At 40.6% G+C, this 18,972-nt stretch overlaps 2 protein-coding genes across 51 annotated transcripts in view; both read right to left on the bottom strand.

Moving 5' to 3' along the window:
- The window catches only part of LOC116705368 (coiled-coil domain-containing protein 6), a 15,183-nt gene extending 6,776 nt beyond the window's left edge, over positions 1-8,407 (bottom strand). Inside the window, exons 1-5 of the mRNA XM_032541495.1 lie at positions 8,045-8,407; positions 6,400-6,549; positions 4,450-4,578; positions 3,698-3,801; positions 2,664-2,824 (exon numbers count right to left, since the gene is read on the bottom strand). Coding sequence (XP_032397386.1) covers positions 2,664-2,824; positions 3,698-3,801; positions 4,450-4,578; positions 6,400-6,549; positions 8,045-8,299 — 799 coding nt within the window. The 5' untranslated portion in view covers positions 8,300-8,407. The remainder of the gene's footprint in view (positions 1-2,663; positions 2,825-3,697; positions 3,802-4,449; positions 4,579-6,399; positions 6,550-8,044) is intronic.
- A 1,110-nt stretch (positions 8,408-9,517) lies between these two features.
- The window catches only part of LOC116705540 (ankyrin-3), a 133,272-nt gene continuing 123,817 nt past the window's right edge, over positions 9,518-18,972 (bottom strand). For 44 of the 50 annotated variants that reach the window (XM_032541754.1, XM_032541776.1, XM_032541749.1 and 41 more), the window contains 7 exons: positions 15,542-16,997; positions 15,200-15,362; positions 14,786-14,863; positions 14,348-14,431; positions 14,105-14,218; positions 12,918-13,013; positions 9,518-11,512 (listed from right to left, as the gene is read on the bottom strand). In XM_032541754.1, coding sequence (XP_032397645.1) covers positions 12,942-13,013; positions 14,105-14,218; positions 14,348-14,431; positions 14,786-14,863; positions 15,200-15,362; positions 15,542-16,997 — 1,967 coding nt within the window. In that variant the 3' untranslated portion in view covers positions 9,518-11,512; positions 12,918-12,941. The remainder of the gene's footprint in view (positions 11,513-12,917; positions 13,014-14,104; positions 14,219-14,347; positions 14,432-14,785; positions 14,864-15,199; positions 15,363-15,541; positions 16,998-18,972) is intronic. The other 6 variants (XM_032541780.1, XM_032541793.1, XM_032541767.1 and 3 more) reach the window with 4 other exon arrangements.

Genomic DNA, 18,972 nt, shown 5'->3' on the forward strand with positions numbered 1-18,972 from the left:
GGGGGGGACAGAACAAATGACATCAGCTGAGATATTGTCAAGATCACATTTGGCAGCTGTATACTAGACTCATCTTCAGGTTGGACTGATAGCTCCCTCTAGTGGCAAAAACAAAGCATAGGCAGAATAATGCTGAGAGACACCAGACATGTGTTCAGAGTAAAATAAGTAATTTCTCCACAATATAATCAAGCTAAATCACTTCTGTCTGAACATCACACAAATGTTATATATTTTAACAAAATAAGAGATTAATGCTGTGCTGAGAAACTGGGAGGAGACAGTTTGGTGTTATGTATGTGTGTACAAATACACCGAGTTGCAGGCTTTCAGAGACCAAATTAAACATGAGCTTGCAACACATTTTAATCAAGTTATGAAATTAAGTATTAATAAAAGACAAGCTGGATGCGTATCTGTCTGTTCAAATTGGCCTTATCTGCCTGATCTATTAAAACAAGAAAATGTCTACTGGGACTGCACAATTAATGGAATTTTAATCACGATCACAATTTTGACTTCCCATGATCAAATTTGCGTGATGGAACAATCATAGAACTCTCCGGGTTTTTCTGCAAAGCCAATCTACCGCTCCGTAAAACACTGTCTGATCATTTGCCAGTCAGAGTTGTTCATTTTTCCCCACATTTTTTCCTCACATTTTTCCCAGGTTGCACCGGTGCACCTAATGTCCTCGCATCCACTGCCTCTCCACAAACGGAGCAATGTTGTTTATATGGATATGATTTAAGTTGTGTAACATGACCCATTTCTTCTGTAAAGCCGCGCATGTGTTTGGATTTCTCCTCTTACTCTCCACGCAGCCCCGCCCCCATTCACTCACAAACGGCTCCCCGACAACATGGAGACACAGCGACAATGGCCCACACTTCTGACATTTGACCACAGTTTTAATTATTATTATTATTAACACAGCTGTATATTGTTAAGCATGAGAGGCAAACCTGTATTTGTACCAGTGTTTCCGCTGGTAACTCTTATCACGGTGGCCATGGCAGAAAACACAGATGAAGTTATTGAATATAACTAACTTCAGTTTGTAGAGTAATAGTGTGTGAGACTGAGCCTGCTGGACCTGGGCGAGAGATGTGACCCATGGCCAGAAAATCATAGTTCATAAAAATGCAGTGACGATACAGACATTTTATACACACATGTGTATACAACGTGTGTAACTCTGCTGAACCGCCATTCGACCCGTGCTGGACCGATTCATAATGAGTCAGCAGTCACTCTGTGAGTAGCATACGTCCATCGCACTCCCTCTTTCCCTAGCTCTTTTAATTAGTTGTTGTTGAAAACAAGTGAGGAGCCTTCTCAGAGATACATTTTCTTTTTTAAATATCTCCTAGACTATTTATTGTGTTGCAGCTGTATGTATGTACAACATACAACTTCAACATAAGAGGAATGTAGCACAATATGGATGTGAAAGCAGTTATAAAGCCTATGTGACAATAACATTTGTTTTGTTTAAAATCAGCAAAATAATTGTGATAATCAATCGTGATCTCTAAATTGATCAAAAATAATTGTGATGATCTTTTTGGCCATATTCGTGCAGCCCTAATGCCTACTCTATAATTTCATTGCAATGTCACAAGCAACAATATAAAAAACCAGAAAGCAATACTGATTACTTAAATCCCTGGATAATTGTGTTACTGGTTTTCATAAAATAAATATTTAATAACTTCATGGCAGATTGTTTAGATTTTAAAATGTATTAAAATCTTATCAGCATACGTAAGATAAAATACTGTTTTGACAATTCCTTCCTGGTGAATCAGTTTTCTAAACACCCAGGTATCACAGGCCAGAGTAAGAGTCTCTAACCAAATAACATTTTTCATTAACTGGCTACACTGTCAAATTGAAAAAAAACATGACAAAGTAAGTATGCGAATACATCATAAGCATGTCATAAATGTGGTTGATCGATGCATTTAAAAAAAAAAAGGTAGCTCTTACAAAAGTCTCAGATGTTGGAGTGCCCTTCAATGCACAAGATAACATTTCACAAAAGTCCTCAATAGGCGTCCTTGAATGCACCAAGGACACTTCTTAAAGCGATACCCGCTTGTTTTTCCATGCAGTATTAATGTATGTAATATATATAGTACACGCTAGAGCTGGTATGGCAAATTATCTGCGTCTCTGATTTCTAGGTCACAACTTTATACAGATGGACTGAAGAACTAGCTTGCTTTGTCAATAACCGCCTATCCTCAAGTTGCATACTCAATAGACGGGCTTTTAAATAAATCAAACAAAATAACCGCCACTGGCCCATCTCAGATGTTCAAAGATGCTTTCAAGAAGAATAAACAGGGAAATGAGGCCTGTTCACTACTATGCATTTCTACTTCTTTATTATCCCCCCAAAAGTATCACCAGGTGTAATTTGACCAGTAAATATCAAGGAGTTAGGAGGATGTAAACTGTGTCAGACACGGCCAGAAAGTATCCGTTGTTTTTGGTCAATGGGGGGAAAGAACACCAAGTGTAGGATGAAATTTGACCCTCACAGCTTATTAGAGGATCTGTTTTACCAATCACATCCTCAATCAACACTTGAAGGCATCTGCCCCCTCAGAGCCCACACTCCCTTGGATCGTGAGACAAGTTGAGAAGCCACTTACGCTGCAGCTCAGTGGTGCGCAGGCTTTTCTTAAGCCTCTCCACCTCATTCTTCAGGAAACGGATATGGCGCATCATGTTCTCTGGTGAGTCTATCTCCATGGAAACGTCTCTTGGGGATGGAGGAGCTGATACGGGCTGGTCCAACTTCTCCTGAAGGATTCTAGTTTAGAAAACACAGTGATTAAATTCATCAACAGAAAGGATGGTCATGATGAGAAGCTTTTTAAAAATAAAAATGTATTTGAGATCCCTTAGCTTTTACATGAGACTTGATACAAGCCTATTGGCTAAATATTTGACCATTTACTTAATTCTCAAAAATAAACGTCTTTTCAACTTTTCTTCATTTGATGCATCTTCAGGTTTAATTTAACTCTGATTTAAAATGACCGACAAATATCTATAATTCAGCCTATTAAAATGAACTCTCCTAAAACGTTACCCTGAAAATGTGTAATCCAAAAATTAAGACAGCTACTGTTGGTCAATTATTGGTAATTTGACTCTGCATCATAAGTGGACCTGAGTCACTTGTTTTTGGTGACAGTCAGGCATTTTGTATGTGCCTGTGAATGTGTGCGCTTCTCTGAGACAGAAAAGGGAGCAAACAATATGGTCTATACAAAAACCTTATTTTGTTTATGTTTCCCCATTTCAAAAAAATGAGCTAATATTACTTGTACTATATTTTATGTTAGAAACAAAACAAAGCACACAAAATAAGCAATACATATCAACAACATTGAAACTGATTGACATTACACTTAAATTCTTAACTTGTCAAATGTGACATCACTGCACATTTAACGTCAGTAGTTTTACACATGGACGTCACAGCCAAAGCATCAGGTTTCATACTTAACTAGTTCTTAAACTATTAGCTAATTTTAAGATCAACAGATGATCTATTGATGCAAGCCACAAGATGTTGCGGAAAACAAGCTATGAATCCAGGGCCGCAAGAGGCAGATTCTAAAATGGCCATCGTCTCTAGATACTGAAATTGTTAACACATAATACGATCACTCCATACCTTTTCTCAGCCTCCAGTTTGTCCATGCGTTTCCACAGTCTGTTGACCAGGGCTTCTTGTTCCTGCTCTAATGTGTTCTCAAGGTCGATCTTCTCCCGCCTCAACTAGAGAATAAAAGGAAGAGCGGAGTGGGACATTCAGGGATAGAAAAACTTTGTCATTGAAAAATTTTAAAGGACTGCACACAACTACACTGTCCTGCAAAACCCAAGGTCTCTGACCAGACAAGCTTCTCTTTCACAGAGCTAACACTCTGTATGTCGGCTTGTGAATGGGCCACAGTGAAAATAAAAAAAGTCAATGCAGAATAGACTAGAGATGGAAAGATTTCTTAATTGCCAACTGATTAAAAAAAAAAAGACCCTTAAAGTGCTTATTGGTGCCTTTGTGACGAAGTTAAGACACATTTTTGTTAAACATTCATTTGATTACACCTTAAAAAATGCACAGCAGCATTACACAAGCATCACTGACATATATACAGTACACTTATGAGTGAGCAGCAACAATGACTGCATGCACATCTCCAGAAAAATCCTGTCATCTAAGCAAAGAAACATTACGCAGTGGCTTCGGCACACACAGGTTCGACTCTCAGCCACAGACTAAAATGTTTTAACCAACTAACAAATTTAGTGGGAAGAATTAAGGATGGTGAAATGTTGGCGCCTGACAACTACTGGACACACAAGTTCAGGGAAATGTTCTACACTGGATGCTGAAATCATCTTGCTCTACCGAGACAAGCATACCTGTTCCAGGGTTAGCTGCTTTGAGATGGTTTCATTTTCCATCTTTTTGATCTTTTTCATGAGCTTGTTAACCTGGAACTCCTGCTCCTGCTCCAAGTGCTGCTCCAACTCTGCCTTCTCATGCTGGAGCTAGGATGGAAAAGGGGATAACAGTGGATGGACAGAGGGAAAGAAGAGGAGGTGGATGAGGGGAGTCATATTAGAACGAAAGGAGAGGGGAAACAGCACAAGAGACTCATGGTGAGTCACATACAAACTATTCAATGACCACAGTGAACAAACACACTGGTGTCAGATCATCACATTTAGCTTACACATTGAGAGTTTAACAAAAAAGAAAGCCAATGTAACAATTTTACCATATTCATGGTTACACTGGCCAGCGGAATAAACAGCATAAAATAATGATTTGGCAACCAAAGTAACCGCCTTTGGCAGCTCACCAAAACAAAGAAGGGTGCGGCTCAGCACTGATTCAAAATGGGACGGCTATGTGATGAATTATATAAGTGATTACTCATTTCAGGGAAAGGGATGCAAATTCATAGGAAAAGAATGGAGAGGGGAAAATTACTATTTCCATTATGCACCTAACAGAAACAACTAGGACAACGTAAAAGAAGGCAGTTGGTTATAACTTACAATTACTGCATACATACAGTCGAGAGCTATGTAACTCCTGGCTGAAAGAACAGGCTACCAAGGGTTGCCATACCCAGTGCAGCCATTTTTCTTTGACTTAACATACTAACAATTTTAGGAATTGTTGTGATGTGCCTTGCTTTAGCCAAAACAGCCACTACTGTATAACAGGCCTCCACCCCGCTGTTCTGTGTGGCAACTAAGTCCTTTTGAAAATATATATGTTCTTTTTTAGCCTCAGAACACCTTGCGGGGAACATTTATTCCCACTTGGGTTCTTTTATCCTTCATGCAGACGCAGTTTGTTTGTACATACTGTACATAATGCGAGCTGCGTTTATGGCATCTATCTTTTTATCAGCTTCCTCTCTAATAAGACAAACATATATTGGCAGATATCAGAAGTGTGACACAAATCACACTGTACTAATTATTGGTATATAGGGCATAGAGTGTGCTGAAAGGTTTGTATCAATTTAAATACCTGCTGAAGCACTTGCATCATCTGGCCACTTTAGACAACGAAAGTAAAAAGTCAATCATCAAAGTAATAGTGGGAAAACACAGGTCAGACCAAATTGTTTACAAAAATGGATCTGCACAAGTGCATTCACACACCCAGTAAAACAAATGACCACATTTGCTCAATCACAACACAAATACAACACATAGTATACTACAGGCCATTTGTCAGCACCAAATCTACAGGCAGAGACAGACACAAGTCTGTTTCATGTTAAGTGAGAAAGCAAGATAACGAAAGCCCAAATGAATCTCTATATGACCTTATGCAGGTGCTGTTGAGGCATTTACATGTTTTACTTCCAGACTGCCACTTCATTACACATCAACAAACCATTAGTCAGCCTAAAGCTAACAATTGAAAGTGTGAGAGCATGCGTGTGCTCTGCAGTTGGGAAAATACGATGTGGAACAGACTGAACCAAAAAGCCGACAGACGGGAGGAGAGTAACTGGAGAGTCATTTTGAGAAGCTAGCAGCCACAGTGAAGTCATCTTGAACATTTTCAGGCTTTGGGCATGTACCAATACAGTTGATTATAACGCAATAGCTGCGGCACACTCATACATGAGGTTGTGTTCATAAACACCCATCCAGCAAGCTCAACCTTTGCATACTGAGCTTTAAGAAACATCTGTTCCTTAGTGATATTTGAATGATTGTCATCAAAAAGGGGAAAGTAAACGTTCAAACTGATGTTAGGCAATTCTCCATGGTGCCTGGTTTATACAACTCCAACCAGAAAGTTAAAAATTAATATGCTTCTATCTTGTTACCATCACTCACTTGCATGAGTTTCCTTGACAGTTCATTGGTGAGAAATTCCTCCTCCTTCTCATAGTTGACCGCCAAAGTTTCCTTCTCTTTCTGGAGGGCCTGGATCTTCTTAAACAAGGTGTTGCTGATAAATTCTTCTTCCTGCTCCGCTCTTGCTTGCTGCAGGAGAGACAACAAATTAGAGACAGTTGCATGGGCAAACATCAGTGAGGTAGACTTTTAGATCTGGCACATCAAACTGATGGATTTTTACCCTGATTAAATTGACCAACGACCAACCGTACTGCAAACACAAATTTGCTGCAGTGAGGTCTGCCAGCCAAAGAGGAAGCTGAATTTCCCCTATTGACTCAATATGTATTGGAGAAATTCAATTTAATTATAGTATGAAATAATAACAGAAGTTATCTTGAGACAATTTACAGATAGACAGTAGGTGTAGACCACAATCTATATTTCACAGAAACAACAATTCCCCTAAGAGCATGCATTTGGTGCAACAGTGGTGAGGAAAGACTTCCTTTTAACAAAAAGAAAGTTGAACATAATCTGACTCTAAGTGCTGTAAGTGGCTCTAGGGAGAGGTGGGAGAGAACTTTAATAACTCGGTACAACTAACAATTACTATTATTATAGAAGTTATGAATTGACATGATGAACAGCGGGAATTGAAGTAACAGTAAAGATAATAGAACCAACTTACAATAATACTAATAGTAGTAGCAGTGGGCGTCGAGCAGAACCACGGCAGCAATGGGTAACTTAAAGTGAGGAGAAGAGTGAAACATGTGGGGGCACTAAGGAAAGCTACAATGGCTAGCGTTACAGTGTAAAGATACTTTCGTCCTTGCCAGCGCCAGTCTCAAATTCTCCATCCTCGCTCTTCACTGACCTCAAAAGCTAAATTCTATATTGCAAACTAGTAGAATTTGTCAGTTCAAGAACAATAACACTAACAGGGACAATAGAAAGCAAAGAGCTGCTAGTTGAGTCACACACATTTAAATAGGGTGGACAGGATGCACTGGGGCTGACTTGCCAACATACGAGCCTGGCATTTAGCTAGCTTGCTAAGTTTGGCCTAACGTTACATACTTCCCATCTAGCCAACTGATGGATGCTTGAAGACATGTCGCATCGGTCCGTGCCAGTGCTGCTGGGATATTTATTTGCACCCGGTTACCGTATCTTCGTTGAGCATAACGTGGTGACGATGTCTAGCAGAGAGTTACCAGATTAACATTAGTAACGTTAGCTAAGTAACTTGCATCGTGAGTTGCCCACCTAATTGTTTAGCTACCTTATTTTAATTTGACGTTAACGTTATCCTTGTGGGTTAATGTTAGCCAAGATTAGCAAGGCAAAACAAAACAAAGCAAACTAGCTAGCTAGCTGCCCAACCACCTAGCAAACGTTAGCCCGCTGGCTAAATTAGCAACAAATCCAACTGGCTAACTGATGCTAGTAACGTTAGAGCTAACGTTAGCAAAACACCAGAGTGCAGTGATCAAATGTTGATAACATTTCCATGTGACACGTAACATTTGTTAATATTGACTATTTAGCAGCAGTCAAACGACACTTGTCGTAGCCAACTTACTGACAAATGCAGTAAAATAAGATAGCATCTAGCTAGCTAGTTATCGTTACTTACAATAGTGACGCTAGCTTTGCGGAGGTCCCGATTCTCCTCCTGCAGGGCTTTGCACTTGAGTTTGAACGTCTCCAGCTCAATTTTAAGAACTTTATTCTCTTGCTGTAAGGAGGCCAGGCGGTTCGTCAATTCCTCCAAACGAAACTGTGAAATGACTATGCTCGGTTTTCCAGAATTTGAAGCGGAGGACGACATCGGGGTGGCCGAGCTGCTCCCCGCTCCGTCAGTGTCGCTCTCGCTTGCGCTGTCGGCCATGGCTGTGCGACAGTGTGGGGTTGCTGCGAGTAACACGGCAGCTGCAGCGTTTGAGGAACGCAGGCAGCAGAATGGTACACCGTGTGACCTTGCTCACGCACGTCGACATAGCACCACCATCAGGATGTCTCTAGTACAGCACAATGCGTCCTCGTGTCTTTATCAACTCCATCCAAGACTGGATTAACCGAGCAAAATAGGCAATTTTGCCCCACACCCTAAAGCACACTTTGAGCTGAATGATGAGTCTTAAAGTGCGTCTTGTATCATAACCTGTAAAAAAGTGACTTTAAAAATGATACAGTCTATGGTATTACTTAATACTCTTGTGTTTTAATCAAAGTACCAGAAAGAGGGGGTCAGTAGGGGCCATTAGAGATAGATAGCACTTTATTGTCCTGAGACACGGGAATTTGTCTTGCAATAATAGCTCCAACAATTACAACACAACAACGTAAAGACAAAATGCTAAAAAACATATACATAATTAAAACAAATAAATAAAACAGATATTTAATTAATATAAGGGGTGTGGGCTTAATATCTATAAATATATAGATGAAAGTGGAAAGCAGATAATCTATTTGCCCAGAGGAAGGATAATCTTGCCATGACTCCATGGCCACATAAGGAGGATGTGGGAGGATTTGCTATATAATAAATAATCAGTAGGTGGCAGAGCATTTATCTACTGTGTTTCTCATCCAAGAACATTCTACTGCGATCAGTTGGCCAGTACCACTATTTTTAATATTCTATTAGTAAGAAGTACCACAGTAACAACACATGTATAATCTGCATAAAATATCCACTTAAAGTGGATTACGGAATGTTAATGTGAACAATGTCATATAAATGAGAGGCAAGACTGGCTGGAACTGTTTTATCATTTATCATGGGGCAGCTGTGACTCAGGAGGTAGAATGGGTTGTGCACTAATCAGGGTTGGAGGTTCAATCCCTGACTCTTTGTCTGACTCTCTACTGTATGAACTATATGCCGTCTATTAATTATTTATTCAACAGAAATCTGCAATATCCTCATGGGAAGCATAGAAACAAGTAGCCCTGGAGATTTTAGCTCAAGGGCACTTGAGAAGTACCTTTGGTTGGAGGGCAACGTCTCTTATAACATCACTTACATAATAAAAAATGTTCAAGGACACAAAGACATGACAGACACAATTGTATTGCGAAATCAATGCATTTTTATTTTTTTATTTTTAGGTTGATTTTTTTAAAGACGTCTGAAACATTTGTGGTGGCATCATTGCTGCTATAGCCTCTAAAAGACCTTGAATAACCAAAGTGCTAGAATAGTTACATTTCAATGGCTTCACTCTGTTAGTAAGAATTGTACATCAAAAAATCTGCTCAGGTGAAAACACATATCAAACAAAATTGACAAAATTGATAGTTCAACCATATCAAAGGATCCTCTACCCCTTGATTGATACAGTAGTATAAGAGGATGTGGAACAGCACCCTACCTGACTTATTTAACCCCCCCCCCTCCCAAAAAAAAAAGTTACATAGTTTTCATGTCTATAGCATAGACATCAGCATACGGAGCCATCGCACCAGTAGCACACCACACTTGAACTACATGGGCATCTAATGAAAACCAATACAAAGATAATTCCTAATGTAATGTAAAGTAAATTTTTTGCCAATGAGCTAGTGAAAACAATTCTATTCGACACTGCATAAACAGACTCTCAAGGCTAAAAAGATCACACAGTTTCAGAGTTAAACACAATTTATTTAATGCTTAAATAATTGTTTTTCACCATCCAGTGTTTTGTCATACAATATGCTATTTAGAGCTACAATCAAATAATGTATTTATGTGTCCAAATGTGAGTAGGTTTTAATTTAAGGAAATACATCACCAAAAAATCCAAAATTAAATGCCCGAGTTTTCCTCTAATACCACAGCAGCCATTAGAAAACCAAATTGACACACTGCTAAAATGATTACAAACAGTCTAACAGTGTACAGAGACTCCTACACCTTATAGCCAATACGGACAATACAGTTATAATTTTACAGCGAGCCAGCCTTCTAGCATTTACATTCAGATTATTTCGTTCTTGTCGCAGAAGCTGCCCTCCGGTTTTACAGACAAGACATCACACCCTCAAGAAGCCCGACATGATACATGTTTTGATGGTATCCTTTCTCAATTTAAAATATAAAATCAGTGACAAATGTTAGGGCTATATGTGTACACAGATAAAGGGTTTTATTTGTCATTTTGATATTTGTCAGTGTTTGCAAACTTGTAAAAATTGTACTTAAAATAATGTGAACAGCATGCATGAAAATATGAGTACTCTGAAAGGCTGCTTTTTATAGGACTAGATCCATTCCCACTTTGGGAATTGCTGAAATTTGATTTTCTGGAAATTTCCTCTGTTAAAATCAAACCAGCTTTTTCATGTACAAACATTATACCTGCTCTTATAATGAATTATACAAGAACCGGTGAAGTTACACTCAAATATTTAAAAGTGGAACCGTTTCAATAAATTCTGAAAGCACTTGAAAAGGTCACTCTCCTCAGTGTGTTCTCAACTAGTAGCTTATTTCCTTTGTTAAGAATTTTACACATTGTACTTGTATATACAGAATAAAAGCTTTTGTGTTAGTTTAAGTTTTAAAAAGGAAGAAAAAAAATCCCAAAACAATTTACATCCTGACAACAATGGGTTCAAGAAAAAACTATAAGGCGAGTGATAAAGTTGGATCAGAAGTGTTCCATTCGATTTTTTTGTGTGTTATTGTGTCTACTTCACTCTTTCCACCCAACATGTGGATTGAGCTCTTGTGCCATCTTTGGTCACAGTTGCACCTGTGTGGTTGTCAGCGATGGAGTCTTTTATCGTTTTCACAACAAACGATGCTCTTTTAAAAAAGCTCTCACAACACCAGTGGACCGATGGCACGTATTGTTTCACACAAAAGAGGAAGCAGAATCATTGTCCACGTGTCCATCACCAGTCAGAAAGTAAGAACCCCCCCCCAATCCTTTCATTGACAGGAAGTGAGTTTTTCATGCTCATGCATAAGTCAGAAGGGTCAACTCCTCTCACATGAAAACGGTTGTTTGAAGCAGATAGTTGCAGACTGGACCCTGAAGTCTTCACACTGGAGCTTTCTAGCCCTCTGAACACTTATTCTCAGGAAACATCCAACTTGGTTCCTGTACATCTGCAAGACACATGTATGTATATTGTGATGAAGCAGTTGACAAATGTGTAGATTACCAGGATTTTGTTTTTTGACAGCAATAATGAATGCCATACATTTCCTAACATATACAAATGTACATTATATTTAAAAGGAAATATTATCTTCAAATACATATTAAATTCAAAGCGTGTAAATAATAATAATAAAAAATTCTACATGTAAAAAAACATGTTTTAAAGGACAAAAAACTGTCTGTCCTGATCTTCCATTCCTTTGTATGACACAACAAGTATGTCTAACAAGACATGATGGTTCGTGGGTTGGTATGATGACTTATATGGTTGCCTTAGAAATGCTTTTCCAGGCTTTACAGTAGTGCAATATTATTTATACGCCAGTTTTGTAAAGATAGAATGATTCAGTGCAAACACAACACCAGGCTGAACAGCAGTAGGGATTAACGGTCTGGCCAGTAGGATAACAAACTCTTTTTGGATGCTACAATGCTGTTGTGTGTTGAGGATTTAGTGAACAAAAACAGGCATGGAGGGTATCAGTGGGGCAATATAATGCTGAGGTGCATAGTGCCCATCAGCCCTGTTCCCTATTCGCACACATTTAGTGAAGGAGCAGAGACATGTAGCCAGGGGATAACCAGGATCAGACCGGTTCAGAGTCTGTGTGACATCAGTAAGATGAGAAAATCAATATCACTCTTGTGTAGGTTCATTTGGTACAGAGATGGTGGGAGGAGGCCATTAGCGTAGCATAAATACTGGAGGCATAGGGAAACAGCTAGCTGGGCTCTGTTCAAAGTTTCAAAAAAATACAACTACCAGCACCTCTACGGCTCACTAATTAACATGTATCTTCTTTGGTTAATACACACACACAAATGTAAAAATTTTTGGACAAACAAGTTTATCCGACTGCCAAGCACTTCTGTGCAGCATAGCCACTGGTTGCCCGGTAACCTCACTTTGACGTCATGTCTCCGGGAAGTGACTGTGCTGTTGTTCATCAAGAAACAGTTTTTACATGACCGTTTGTGTATGAGACATAACTTGTTAACTAGCTGGGCTGGTAGACGTATTTTTTTTTTAACTGTGGAGAGAGTCAAGCAAGAAGAAGGGAAAAAAGGGCCAAAGATCATATTTCCAAAATGTTGAATCTTTCATTTTAAAGAGGATAGTACAGAGTGAGTTTGATAAGTACAAGTAAATAGTTCCAGGACCTGAATGTATTAAGGAAGAGAACTCTCCCATTGGGAAATTGCCCGAAATTGTAATAGTGGAGCATGGCATGAATGCAGCATAAAGAGATTAAGAGTACAATAATTTACAGATACATACTGCACACTGATACATACAAACTATACATACATACTGATTATGTTACAGTGAAAGACAGTAAACTGCATTACCTGGCTGGTAGAGCACAACCATCCCTATGAGTGGTGCTTTTTATCCCCTGATCTTCTGTCATCCTTTCGCCTGCTATTTCTTGACCCTACTCCTTGCTAGAAAACACAAGCACACACAGAAATATAGTTGAGACGTGGAAATCTTATCTTCTGATCGGAGGGAAAACAACACAACAACCCTGAAACAGAAAATAAAAAAGAGACACAAAATAGAAAGCAAAACTCCACAAAGCAATCTGAAATTAGCAAATGTTAGTAGTAGCTTAATGGTTAGGAATAGTTTAGGACCCAAACCACACAGCAACCAGACACCTGGAAGAAGATAAGTTATGTTATTATGGAAGAGGCAGAAGAACCAAAAGAGGCAGATTGTATTTTCCCAGCAGAGTCACGGCATTCATTAGTCATACTGTTGACTAATCGGTTAAACATTTTAAAAGACAAATACAATAGACACCACACAGTGTCAAAACATAACAGGCAACAATGCACTTAAAATGGCCGCATATATGGGGGTTTTGTGTGTTTGTGCCCAGAAGAGAATGATGAGGACAGTTATCCCAAACCAGTTTATCCAGTGTTAATCAAACTTCACCTGCACTGCTGGAGGAAAACATGATCAAATCTAAATGGTCCTCTTTTTGACTTTATTGTTTGACTTAAAGCTGCACTCAAACAGCAGTGTGATGTAAAATTGAGGTCTGCAATGCCTAAAAATCACATGTGGTATCAATAAACACTGCTGTCTTGGAGACGGCATTTCTTTCTCAACCTCTTTAACCCCGATTTCCCTCTTAACATTCCTCTGAAAAAGCTTTAAAGTTGGGAAAGGTATTTTATTCACATGCAAGACAATGTTACAGTGCATTTATTCTGTATCTGCACCACAGTGACGCTATATGCAGCTCGCACTAAGTGAAATATTTTTCTTTGTTGCATTTTATCTTCATTTTTGTGTCAAGTCAATATGACTTAACTCAACATGATATTTAAATTTTTTTGTTATAGCCCCACTTTGTGATTTAGGCTGTTAAATGGTGTTTTTAACATAACGTATCTTCTGGTGCAGCTTTAAGCCAAATTTCTTTGCATTAGTTATTAACCTCACAGCAACTACTGATCCAGGCATGTCATCTAGATTAGACTTTGAACCCAGGAACACAGTTAAAAGGTATCTGCGTGCCAACCTCTGACCCGTCTTCCTGCACAACGGGACTGTGCTGAAGGTCTTGCTGCCAACTGTCACCTCCTTGGTTTTCTGGTGTGGGAGTAGATATCCGCCGAATAACCTTCCTGATCACCTGCCCGAGGCAGAAGGATGTCGACAAAGGAAGAAAAAAAACTGATTTTGTCTGCTTTTATAAAAACATACTCCCCCTGAATTAGGTTTTATTTCAGAGCTGAAAAATGAAAGTTTAGTTATACATTACTTTTCTACTGACGAGGTTACCATCGTGGTCCATATAGTGCTCCTCGGTCACAGACTCGCCTGGGATATTCTTTGCTTGTTCTCCCTGTAAGCGTTAGGGGTTAGCATATGACTGAACGCTCAGAAATGGTTAAAAACGTGATAAAACAATCCTTCACCATCACCACACACCGAAACAACACCTCAAGACAGAACCTCCATGTCAAAAAGAGGCTGAGCACTACGTTTGTTTCCAACCAGCCAATGTAAACAGCATTTACTATGACAGGTTCCATAGTCATATACAAAAACATGGCTATCACAACATATCACACATAGGAACACACAAAGAGAGGACAACTATCAGTACACCAAGCCACTACAATGCACACCAGACTGACAGTCTAAGCCAAACCAAACCAAGGCTCAGCCGTGCTTCTGCCGCAGGTTTTCGGTGTACCTTTAAAATGAGACGGCGTCTGAAGATTCTGGTGGTTACTGTCTGTTCTTCCTCTGAACCGGAATCTACACTAACCCGCTGTCGATAAAGGTATTATAAGGTCATTATACACACACACGGAGGGAGTCAGGAGGGGAAAGATGCACATGAGGTATAGGCAAGGGAATTTGTTAGTTCAGCCATTTTGTTGATGTCCTTCATGTTCGAAGGAAAACCTGGAATAAAACACTGAAGTTTATGTTTCTGAAGCACAACTCATACAACAAGTTTCGCCATGTCTCCTGCAATAACAACATCACCACAAAATAAAGTGATTTAGTAGCTACAGAAAATAAAGAGGATTACATTCTACGCTGTTACAACGGCTGTTTTTTTTTTTTTTTGATTAGTTGTTATTATTGCTTGCCACATTACCTGGACTTTTTTCTCCGACACGAGTGCTCCCTCTTCCTTTCTGCCATTTGAAGATCCCGATGAGCGGTCCTGAGGTGAGTGCTTTGAGTTGTTGCCGTTCTGTCGGGACCTCCCTGATTCACCCCTAGACGAGGATGTGATGGAGTCACTAATGTTTTCTTGGCTGTTGGGTGAGAAACACAAAATAAGGATTGCAGCAGGATAACTTGAAGAAACTGAACAACAGATTGTCTGAGAAGATTTCGGAAAAAAAGATGCACTAGGGAAGCAGTAGATTTCAAATTCAGGGTGTCATTCTAGGAGTGATTCTGTTTAAAGCCTATAGCTGTATAATGCTTTTACCTTTCCCGCCTGTCGAGCAGGTCTGAGCTGACACTGCGGCCTGGCGTTGGTGGTTCCACATTGACGCTGGATGAATCACTGTGCCAACCTGAAAGTGAACACACTTCTTTTTCTGCCTGTTCAACCTGACCAAGAATCTCCTGAACACTGGCCTTGGTCATCTCTTCGTCCTCCTCCTTCTCCTCTGAGCCTTCTTCTTTCTCCACCTCCTCCTCCAACAGAGGTCCTACAGCCTCTTCTTTGATTTCTTTCTCTCTGTTTGCCTCCTCCTCTTCCTCATTGGATTCAGACTCACTGGGCTGACGTTCTCCAAGTGCCTCAACCCAGGCCTGAGGAGAGAGGGGCGCTACGGCCTGGTCCTCGGCTGCCTGGTCTTCTTCTGATGTCCCGTGAATATCTCTTTCATTGCTACACAACCCTTCATCTTTCTGCAACTGCAGTTGTCCATCTGTGTCATCCACCTTGTCACCCTGGTAGACCTTTTCCTCACTGCCTCCTTTCAATTTTTGAACCTCAGCTGTTTCAACAATGCTCTCTTTGATAGCCTCTGTTTCCAATTTGGAACAATCTTTTTCCACTTCATGCATCAGATTATGTTGTTCTTCTGATAGATTCTGCACATTTCTCACCTCTTCCACCTCGCAAGCTGCCCCCTTATTCCCAACATTTCTCACATCTTGTTCTTTCTCTGCAGACCCCTCCTTCTGTTCAGCCAAAATTGTATTCTCCTTTGCCAGCAAAGACCTATCTTTTGTTATCATCTCACATTTTCTTTCCACATTTTTAATCAAGTTCTGCTCTACCCACTTTTCCACAAATCCATTTCCCTCTGCTAGCTCTGCTGCAACCATCTTAACAACCTTATCTATGTCTTCTGTCACTTCCATTTCCCCTCCTTTTAAACATGTATCCTCCTGTAAACCCATCTGAACTCCTCCATCTCCCATTAGTGCTCTGTCCGGCGATGAAGGGGTTATTGATGATACTGATGAGAGTGAAGGGGAAGATGTGGAGTAAACCATGTCAATGTGTAACTCACACATCGCAGGGAGGGAGTGTGACTTGGGCTTGTGGCTCAGCTCCATTTCTTGACAAGGCCTGTCCTCCTCCTCGCTTGAAAGCAGCTGGTCGTTCAGAGCAATGTGGGGCTTTCTGACATTGGGAGGAACAGGATCGGGGAGTACAAATACTGGGATGGACAGGGCAAGCTCACACGGTCTGGGGGGGCTCCTAGGGGGGCTGTCTGGCTCTCTGCTACCTGGCTCTATCTCTGGGCTCCAGGGCAGGGGCTGAGGTTGGGAGTCAGCCAGCAAAGGGGTGTCTGGTTCTGGGTAATGGTGGTGCTGGTGGTGGGCAAGGGAAGGGTTGGGAGTGACGGGGAGTTCAGGCTCCAAGAAGTGGGGGTTGGAGTGCAGTGTGGCTGGGGACTGCAGCTCTGCTAGAATGCTCTGATAATCTGTAGGTCACAGGATGACAAATGTAGAGACATACACACCAAAGCATGCCACAAAGGAATATAACCCACAGAAAAACACACATACACCGTGTGACATGGACGATGGCACAGAGGCCCAAGTGTAAAGCATGTATCTAGCCAACCATTAGCTGAGGTGGTGATATGTCAGAAGCTATGGCAGTACAGTATGATAAACCGATATCAAACATATGCACTAAAATGTAATAAATACATACAATACATTTTAATGTGCACGTTTGAAAATGCCATATTCAACACAAATTAAAATAATAAAATAGTAAAGATATATAAAAAACTATATTCAAATTGATAGTAATCATAAAAGCAATGGCATTTTTATCAATAGTTTAGATTTTCAGTGAGTGTTCATTCAAAAGCTGTGTTGAGGTAAGACTGAAAGCGAGACACATTAGTGTCATAAGGCCATAATATATATTAATCATGTATCATGTAACCATGCGTGGGAGGTCATATGTGTAAGATATGAATTTTTGTCAGGGTGTATTGAAACATGCTTACACGAGACAGTTGACAGATGAGAGATGTAAGAAGAAATAGGGGAGGAGAAGGAACATGATAAAGGATAGAGCATGCTAAATGAATATTTCCACTGTGGAAGGGTCTATGCGGGTTTGAGTTGGAGGTAGGGGGATGGACTGCGGACAAGTACACTGGCAAGCAGGACAGGGAGACAGATAGCGGGGAGGAGGGGAGGAAGGACTGGGGCTAGGACAATGATGAGAGGAGGCGGCTAGCTGGGTTACAAAAGGATCATTGCATGGAGACGCGGTGACAGAAGGGGAGGCCGTGCCTAAGGGCGAGAAGGGCATTGGAGAAACAGGTTTACTGAGGGGTTCTGATAGGTTAGGGGCAATGGAGGAGGGTACGAGGGTGAGGATGGCAGGTGTGGTTGCAGTTTCAGAAGGAACAGTAGTATGACAAGACAGGTCAGAGCAAGCTCTGAGAGAGGGGGTGTTTGGTTCAACTTGTGAAGGGTTTGGAGCTGGTGGGGTGAGTGTGAGGGAGTTTGGGATAGATGAGGGTGAAGAAAGGACAGATGGAACTGAAGAAGGAATGGGTGAAGGAGAGTTAGCAACAGGCGAGGGAGGTAAAGGTGAGGTGATGAGGGGGATCGTGGAGGACGGGTGGGGTGATAAAGGCAAGCCAGGAGATTGACGAGGGTCAGCAGGGGGGTACTGAGGGATGAGGCATGGGGAAGGAGAGGACAGGAAGTTGAATTGTGGCAGTTTAAATAGCGCTGGAGGTGCCAAGTCTTTGAGTGAAATGGAGGACTCATAACTTGGAGAGCGGCGTCGGGAAAAGGGAAGTTCTGCAGTAGGTGTAAGGGGAGTGGGTGGGGGGGGTTGGGGAAAGAAGGGGATGGGTGTCTGCAGGATGAAGGCAGCTTGAGTACTTTTGGGAGTTAAGGGGATGATCATGCAAACTATAGAAAAGGAATAAGTCAAGACATACACAGAAGAGAAAAAAAGAAACAAAAAGTGAATTGGAGGAAGAGGGAAAAGATTGATTAATATGAAACATGCTTGCACAAGAAGACACTGAATGAATAACATGACTCAAGGATGTGTGGAGGAGGAGGGATGCGAGGAGAGGGCAACACATGACTCTTTATTAGTTAAGAGCTGTTATGTGCTGTTATCAGCAGTAAATACTGTGGGAAGGTGATGGGAGGCAGGACAGGAGGAGGAGGAGGAGGCATTCTGGTTTCACAGAGGAAGAGATTCTCTCATCTATCCAAGGAAGGCTTAGAGGAACTGGAGGAGAACTAGGAGAACTAAACTAAATGAATAGAGAAAATCAGAATCTACAGGATTATTTTTACTCAAGTCAGACATAATTAAAAACATATTTAAAGCAGTACGTAACATGCACTTAGAATGGGATTATTTTAGTGGATAATGCTCATTTGTGACCACTGGATACACTGATTTGT

This window comes from Etheostoma spectabile, chromosome 17 (assembly GCF_008692095.1).
Source record: "Etheostoma spectabile isolate EspeVRDwgs_2016 chromosome 17, UIUC_Espe_1.0, whole genome shotgun sequence".
Classification (NCBI taxonomy): domain Eukaryota; kingdom Metazoa; phylum Chordata; class Actinopteri; order Perciformes; family Percidae; genus Etheostoma; species Etheostoma spectabile.